The sequence below is a fragment of the Salvelinus sp. IW2-2015 genome, unplaced genomic scaffold (genome assembly GCF_002910315.2).
Source record: "Salvelinus sp. IW2-2015 unplaced genomic scaffold, ASM291031v2 Un_scaffold4097, whole genome shotgun sequence".
In the NCBI taxonomy this organism is placed as follows: Eukaryota; Metazoa; Chordata; class Actinopteri; order Salmoniformes; family Salmonidae; genus Salvelinus; species Salvelinus sp. IW2-2015.
Window position 1 is genome coordinate 85,655 of NW_019945369.1, and position 8,511 is coordinate 94,165.

General features: G+C 48.3%; 1 protein-coding gene and 1 long non-coding RNA gene across 2 annotated transcripts in view; one reads left to right on the plus strand and one right to left on the minus strand.

The window, feature by feature from the left end:
• LOC112076868 (tubulin monoglutamylase TTLL4) overlaps nucleotides 1-3,798 on the plus strand; it is a 23,203-nt gene extending 19,405 nt beyond the window's left edge. The window contains exons 7-9 of the mRNA XM_070441484.1: nucleotides 191-301; nucleotides 433-509; nucleotides 3,577-3,798. Coding sequence (XP_070297585.1) covers nucleotides 191-301; nucleotides 433-509; nucleotides 3,577-3,783 — 395 coding nt within the window. The 3' untranslated portion in view covers nucleotides 3,784-3,798. The remainder of the gene's footprint in view (nucleotides 1-190; nucleotides 302-432; nucleotides 510-3,576) is intronic.
• Nucleotides 3,799-6,580: 2,782 nt separating this feature from the next.
• On the minus strand, nucleotides 6,581-7,386 carry LOC139026193 (uncharacterized). Its single transcript, XR_011477941.1, has 3 exons — nucleotides 7,351-7,386; nucleotides 6,939-6,966; nucleotides 6,581-6,647 (listed from the first exon to the last, which is right to left on the minus strand). It is a non-coding gene; the product is annotated as an uncharacterized lncRNA (long non-coding RNA).
• Between the last annotated feature and the right edge of the window lie 1,125 nt (nucleotides 7,387-8,511).

Here is an 8,511-nt window from a genome sequence, read left to right on the forward strand (position 1 = left end):
CAAGTAGGTGAGACTAGCCTGCCTCTAGCCCATAGATATAGCGTCTACGTTGTATATCAATGTATTTGAATCCAAATGACACCCTTCTCTCTTCATAGTGCACTACTTTCTACCAGGGCCTGTAGGGAACGTGCTTCCATTTGGGACTCATACGTAGTCCTATTCCTGTAGCTGTATTGTGTTGTTTCAGTGGAGCCCCTGCCACCAGAACAGAGGAAACTGCTCAAATGGAAGATGAGTACTGTGACTCCCAACATCGTCAAACACACCATCGCCAGGTCACACTTTAARGTCACCAAGAGTGAGTTCCTTAATAAGGGGGTTTCAAATCCCTCCGTCTTGCCTTATTTGACATTTTAAAGACGTCTTTTTTTTATTTTTCTTTTCTGTTCATATTTGTGTAAAACGTTAATAAAGTTCTTGTTGTTGCAGAAAGTCATGATTGGCTTGGCTGCTGGGGTCACCATATGAAGTCCCCTGGGTTCAAGGCCATCAGGGAATACCAGAAGGTAGGCTAGATAGGGCTGGGAACAGGGTTGGAAATTAACACCTGCCACTCGYTAAATATGGGTAGATTTTGTCATTGTTGGATAGAAAAGGTTTCTTTGACCGGCCATGTTGGCAGGTGGTCACACAGAACATTTCASAACTTTTTTGTTGATTTTGTTATTTTTTTTTATTTTTTAAGGCCACATGTAGAAGTTGGTGGAATTGACAAAAGTACTACTACAAAAGTGTGACTTTGTCCTCCTGTTTCTTCGCTCGTTACATCGTTTTCTTCACACTCTTAATTTGTTTTTCAATGTTAGTTTTAGTTTGCTGCAGCTGTCTGCTGCTAGGAAGTCATCACAGTCTGAGATTTTTCCCCCCAGCCATCACAGACAAGTGAGTGCCCAAGTTACCGCGGTAACGGCCCGGTCCCCTCTTAAAGGGGCAGCTGAATATTTGTCTCACCTAATATAATTGTCTGTGATTGAGCATGGATCACTCCTAAACTTTTAGTCATGAACTTTTAGTCATTTGTTATCGTTAAAAAACACTCMTACTTTCATTGTTCTAGATTTATTTGCGTACGTCTACATTTCTGTTTAAGAGCACATCGTGTACTCGTCGTAAAGCATGTGAGCGTGGTCCTAAAYTCTGATAATAAGGAAGCTGTAAAAAATCAGCCTTTTGTTGCAGGGCACTTTTTTATTGATTTATTGATGTTCAGTTGTACAACTGTTTTTACTATTGTATCAAAAATGATTTATTTTAACATACATTGATTAAATTAAGTAGATCACAAAAATGAAATTAAGAAATATACTCGATTAACGTCTTACTTGAAATACTTTTTTGTTTTTGTTTTAGAAAAACAAAGCATGCTCATCTGTTTTTTTAAATCTTCTTTGTGTAATTTATGGAGAAAGATATTTTTGGCGTGTTAAAAAATCTGAGTGGCTGGTGGATGTATTTGTATCTATCTGCCACAGGTGGCTGGTGGATGTATTTGTATCTATCTGCCACAGTGGCTGGTGGATGTATTTGTATCTATCTGCCACAGTGGCTGGTGGATGTATTTGTATCTATCTCCACAGTGGCTGGTGGATGTATTTGTATCTATCTGCCACAGTGGCTGTGGATGTATCTGCCACAGTGGGCTGGTGGATGTATCTGCCACAGTGGCTGGTGGATGTATTTGTATCTATCTCCACAGTGGCTGGTGGATGTATTTGTATCTATCTGCCACAGTGGCTGGTGGATTGTATTGTATCGATCTGCACAGTGGCTGGTGGATGTATTTTGTATCTATCTGCCACAGTGGGCTGGTGGACCATAACGTTTCCACCCCTCACGATTATAATTATCATGATACGTTGTGCTGATTCGATATGTTAATTGATATTCTATACTGTGATTTATTTGCGATTTGTTGATATTCCAACATATTGGCTCACCATACAGTGCATTTGGAAAGTATTCAGACCCCTTGACTTTTCCACATTTGTTTACACTACAGCCTTATTCTAAAATTGGATTAAATCGTTTTTTCCCCCTCATCATTCTAAACACAATACCTATAATGACATCACAATACCCATAATGACATCACAATACCCTATAATGACATCCACAATACCCATATGACATCACACAGTACCCTATAATGACAAATCAAAAACTGTTTTTTAGAAATGTTTGCCAAATGTATGAAAACCTTATATCACTTTTACATAAGTATTCAGACCCTTTACTCAGTAATTTGTTGAAGCACCTTTGACAGCGATTACAGCTTTGAGTCTTCTTGGGTATGATGCTACCACAGCTTGGCACACCTGTATTTGGGGAGTTTCTCCATTCTTCTGTTGCAGATCCTCTCAAGCTCTGTCAGGTTGATGGGGAGCGTTGCTGCACAGCTATTTCAGGTTTTTCTCCAGAGATGTTTGATCGGGTTCAAGTCCGGGCTCTGGCTGGGCCACTCAAGGACATTCAGAGACTTGTCCTTGTAAGCCACTCCTGTGTTGTCTTGGCTGTGTGCTTAGGGTTGTAGTCCTGTTGGAAGGTGAACCAGAGAATCTTGTTTCTCATGGTCTGAGAGTCCTTTCGGTGCTTTTTGTTAAACTCCAAGTGGGCTGTCATGTGCCTTTTACTGAGGAATGGCTTCTGTCTGGCCATTCTACCATAAAGGCCTGATTGGTGGAGTGCTGCAGAGATGGTTGTCCTTCTGGAAGGGTTCTCCCATCTCCACAGAGGTACTCTGGGGCTCTGTCAGAGTGACCATCGGTTCTTGGTCACCTCCCTGACCAAGGCCCTTCTCCCCAGATTGCTCAGTTTGGCCAGGCGGTCAGCTCTAGGAAGAGTCTTGGTGCTTCCAAACTTCTTCCATTCAAGAATGATGGAGGCCACTGTGTTCTTGGGGACCTTCAATGCTGCAGTAATGTTTTGGTACCCTGCCCCAGATCTGTGCCCCGACACAATCCTGTCTCCGGGCTCTACGGACAATTCCATGACTTGGTTTTTGCTCTGACATGCACTGTCAACTGTGGGACCTTATATAGACAAGTGTGTGTCTTTCCAAATCATGTCCAATCAATTGAATTTACCACAGGTGGACTCCAATCAAGTCGTAGAAACATCTCAAGGATGATTCATGGAAACAGGATGCACCTGAGCTCAATTTTAAGTCTCATAGCAAAGGGTCTGAATACTAAATAAGGTATTTCTGTTTTTTACTTTGAATAGATTTGCAAAATTATGGGGTATAGTGTGTAGATTGATGAGTGAAAATGTTTATTTAATCCGCTTTAGAATAAGGCTGTAAATCCTTTATGAATCCACTGTATGTCTGCTGCGGAGAGACGAGAGAGATGTGTTTTTATCATTCATGGAAATAAAATTGCTTAAAAGAAATTGGCTCCATATTTAAAAAGAATCAATGAAGGGATAATGCTAGCCTGGTCCCAGATCATTTTGTGCCATATTGCCAACTCCTAGGGATCTGAGACCAGATAAAAGCACCAGCTAAACAAGAATCATATTGTTTATTATTGATTCGATCTGCATTATTGACTTGTCTCTGTGTGTTCTCTCTAGTTAAACCACTTCCCCGGCTCGTTCCAGATCGGTCGTAAAGACCGTCTGTGGAGGAACCTGTCTAAGATGCAGGCTCAGTTTGGTAAGAGGGAATTCAGCTTCTTCCCTCGCTCCTTCGTTCTTCCTCAGGACATCAAGCTGCTGAGGAAAGCCTGGGAGGACAGTGGTAGCAGGCAGAAATGGATCATCAAGCCGGTAGGTGGATAGTATATCTAAATCAGTTTTGGGCTGTGTCTGAAATGGCTTCCGTTCCCTGGTGACGGTGCATTTCTCCTGGCTTCCGTTCGGGCCTGGTGGACGGTGCAGCTTCTTCTGGCTTCGTTCCCTGGTGACGGTGCATTTCTCCTGGCTTCCGTTCCCTGGTGACGGTGCATTTCTCCTGGCTTCCGTTCCCTGGTGACGGTGCAATTTCTCCTGGCTTCCGTCCCTGGTCGCGGTGCATTTCTCCTGGTTTCCGTTCCTGGTGACGGTGCATTTCTCCCTGGCTTCCGTTCCCTGGTGACGGTGCATTTCTCCTGGCTTCCGTTCCCTGGTGACGGTGCATTTCTCCTGGCTTCCGTTCCCTGGTGACGGTGCATTTCTCTGGCTTCCGTTCCCTGGTGACGTGGCATTTCTCCTGGCTTCCGTTCCTGGTGACGGTGGGCATTTCTTCCTGCTTCCGTTCCCTGGTGACGGTGCATTCTCCTAGCTTCAGTCCCTGGTGACGGTGCATTTCTCCTGCTTCCAGTCCCTGGTGACGGTGCATTTCTCCTGCTTCCAGTCCCTGGTGACGGTGCATTTCTCCTGGCTTCAGTCCCTGGTGACGGTGCATTTCTCCTGGCTTCCAGTCCCTGGTGACGGTGCATTTTCTCCTAGGCTTCCAGTCCCTGGTGACGGTGCAATTTCTCCCTGCTTCCAGTCCCTGGTGACGGTGCATTTCTTCCTAGCGTTCCAGTCCCTGGTGACGGTGCATTTCTCCTAGCTTCCCAGTCCTGGTGACGTGCATTATCCTAGCTTCGCAGTCCTGGTACGGTGCATTTCTCCTAGCTTCAGTCCTGGTGACGGTGCATTTCTCCTAGCTTCCAGTCCCTGGTGACGGTGCATTTCTCCTGGCTTCCAGTCCCTGGTGACGGTGCATTTTTCTCCTGGCTTCCAGTCCCTGGTGACGGTGCAGTTTCTCCTGGCTTCCAGTCCCTGGTGACGGTGCAATTTCTCCCTAGGCTTCCAGTCGCCTGGTGACGGTGCATTTCTCCTAGCTTTCCAGTCCCTGGTGACGGTGGCATTTCTCATAGCTTCCAGTCCCTGGTGACGGTGCATTTCTCCTATCTTCCAGTCCCTGGTGACGGTCGCGCATTTCTCCTAGCTTCCCAGTCGCCTGGTGACGGTGCATTTCTCCTAGTTCCAGTCCTGGTGACGGTGCATTTCTCCTGGCTTCAGTCCTGGTGACGGTGCATTTCTCCTGGCTTCCGTTCCCTGGTGACGGTGATTTCTGCCTGGCTTCCGTTCCTGGTGACGGTGCATTTCTTCCTGGTTTCCGTTCCCCTGGTGACGGTGCATTTCTCCTGGCTTCGTTCCCTGGTGACGGTGCATTTCTCCTGGCTTCCGTTCCCGCTGGTGACGGTGCAATTTCTTTCCTGGCTTCCGTTCCCTGGTGACGGTGCATTTTCTGCTTGCTTCCGTTCCGTGGTGACGGTGCAATTTCTCCTGGCTTTTCCGTTCCCTGGTGACCGGTGCATTTTCTCCTGGCTTCAGTCCTGGTGACGGTGCATTTCTCCTAGCCTTCCAGTCCCTGGTGACCGGTGCCTTTCTGGCTTTCTCGCTAGCGTTCGCCTAGTCCCTGGTGACGGTGCATTTCTCCTAGCTTCCAGTCCCTGGCGGTGGCATTTCTCCTAGCTTCCGTCCTGTGACGGTGCATTTCTCCTGAGCTTCAGTTGTGCGCACCTGGTTGTCTGGTGCTATTTCTCCTGGGTTTGGACCTGTCTTGTTTTCAGCTAAGTCTAAGGATGCGTCCGAAATGCACTTCCCTATATAGTGCTCTACTTTTAGCTCTGGTTTAGGGAATAATGGCTTTTGGGACACAGCCTTGGATGTGTATTAGTACTTGGCGGTGTGGGGATGTGGTGTTGGTACTGGCGGTGTTAGGGGATGTGTGTTGGTATGGTGTGTGTAGGAGGATGTATTGTTGGTACTGGCGGTGTAGGCGGACTGTGTGTTGGTATGGGTTGTTGTAGAGGATGTATGTGTTGGTATGGGCGGTATAGGGGATGTGTGTTGGTATGGCGGTGTAGAGGATGTATGTTGGTCTTGGCTGTATAGGGGATGTGGGTGTTGTGGTACTGTGCTGTAGTAGGGATGTGTGTTGTCACTGGCTGATATAGGGGATGTAGTTTGGTACTGGCTGTGTAGGGGAATGTGTGTTGGTAGTGGCGGTATGGGGATGTGGTGTTGGTTTACTGGCGGTGTAGAGGATGTAATGTTGTAGCTGGCTGTAATGGGGGATGTGTGTTTGGTACTGGCTGTGAGGGGATGTGTTTTGGTAATGGCGGTGGTAGGGGATCGCGTGTTTGGTAATGGCGGTGTAGGGGTGTGTGTTGGTTATGGCGGTGTAGGGGAGGTGTATTGGTACTTGGCGGTGTAGGGATGTTGTAATTGGGTACTGGCGGTGTAGGATGGTGTATTTGGTACTGGCGGTGTGGGATGTGTGTTGGTACTGGCGGTGTAGGGATGTGGGTGTTGGTAACTGGGCGGTGGTAGTGGATGTGTGTTGGATATGGCGGTGTATGGGGATGTGTGTTTGGTACTGGCGTGTAGGGATGTGTGTTGGTACTGGAGGTTGTAGGGGATCGTGTGTTGGTACTTGGCGGTGTGAGGGGATGTGGTGGTTGGTACGTGGCGGTGTAGGGATGTGTGTTGGTACTGGGCGGTGTACGGGGGATGTGTGTTGGTACTGGCGGTGTAGGGGATGTTGTGTTGGTAGACTGCGGTGTAGGGGATTGCTGTATTGGTACTTGGCGGTGTAGGGATTTGTGTTGGTACTGGCGTGTGTAGGGATGTGTGTTGGTACTGGCGGTGTAGGGGGTGTGTGGTTGGTACTGGGGCGGTGTAAGGGGATGTGTGTTGGTACTGGGGTATAGGGATGTGTATTGGTATGCGGTGGTAGGGGATGTGTATTGGTACTGGCGTGTAGTGGGATGTGGTGTTGGTACTGGCGGTGTAAGGGGATGTGGTGTTGGTGTGGGGATGTGTGTTGGTAACTGGCCGGTGTAGGGGATGGTGGTGTTGGTACTGGGTCGTGTAGGGGATGTTTGTTTGGGGTTTGGTAACTGGCGGGTTAGGGGCTGTGTATTGGGTACTGGCGGTGTGGCGGATGTGTGGTTTGGTACTGGCGGTATAGGGGATGTGTGTTTGGTACTGCGCGTCGTACGGGGATGTGTGTTTGGTGTGGGGATGTGTTGTTGGTACTGGCGGAGTGTGGATGGTGTTCGTACGGTGTATAGGGGATGTGTGGTTGGTACGGCGGTGTAGGGGATGTGTATTGGGTACTGGCGGTGTGGGGATGGTGGTTTGGTAACTGGCTGTGTTAGGGGATGTGTTGTTGGTACTGGCTGGTGTGGGGATGTGTGTTGGTACTGGGGTCATGACGGGGATGTGTGTTGGTAGACTGGCGGTGTAGGGGAATGTGGTGTTGGTGATAGGGGTGTGTGTTGGTAACTGTGCGGTGTAGGGGATGTGTGTGTTTGGTGTAGGGGATGTGGTGTTGGGTACTTGGCGGTGTAGGGGACTGTGTGTTGGTACTGGCGGTGTAAGGGATGTGTGTTGGTACTGGCGGTTAAAGGGGATTGTATTGGTGACTTGTACGGCGGTGTAGGATGTGTGTTGGTGTTAAGGGGATGTGTTTGGTACTGGCGGTATACGGGATGTGTTGTTGGGTAACTGGCGTGGTAGGGGGATGTGTGTTGGTGGTAGGGGATGTTGGTGTTGGTACTGTGCGGTGTAGGGGTGTGGTGTTGGTACTTGGCTGTATAGGGGATGTGTGTTGGTACTGCGCGGTGTAGGGGGATGTGTATTGGTACTTGGGGGGTGTAGGATGTGTGTTGGTACTGGCTGTGTAGGGGAATGTGTGTTGGTACTGGCGGTGAATAGAGGGGATGTGTGTTGGTACTGGCGGTATAGGGCACTGTGTATTGGTCACTGGCGGTGTAGGGGATGTGTGTTGGTACTGGCGGTGTAGGGGATCGTGTGTTGGTATGGCCCGGTGTAGGGATGTGGTATGTGGAGACGTGGCGGTGTGGCGGATGTGTGTTCGGTACTGGCGGTGTAGGGGATGTTGTGTTGGTACTGGCGGTGTAGGGTGTGTGTTGGTACTGGACGGTGTAGGGTGTGTGTTGGTACTGCGGTATAGGGGGGATGTGTGTGTGGTACTGGCTGTAACAATGCTTTCAGAAAGTATCTGCAGACCCCTTGCTTTTTTCCACATTTTGTTTTAACGTTACAGCCCCCTTAATTTTGAAATGGATTAAAGTCGTTTTCTTTCCCTCATCAACCACTACACACATATCCCATAATGAGAACAAATGAAAACAGGTTTGTTGAATTTATTACATAAGTATTGGCAGACCTTGTTACTCAGTACTCTTGTTGTAAGCACCTTTGACGATTACAGGCCTCCAGTCTTTCTTGGTAATGCAGATACCAGCTTGGCACGTACCTGTATTTGGGGAGTTTTCTCCCATTCTTCTCTGCAGATTCATTTCAAGCTCTGTCCGGTTGGAAAGCGGGGAGCATCGCTGCCAATCGCTATTTTTCAGGTACTCTCCAAAGATGTTCGACTCGGGTTCAAGGTCTGTTGTGGGCTCTGGCTGGGCACTCAAGGTAATCAGAGACTTGTCCTGAAGCACCTCTTGCGTTGCTTGCTGTGGTGCTTAGGGTTGTAGTCCTGGTTTGGAAGGAGGTGAA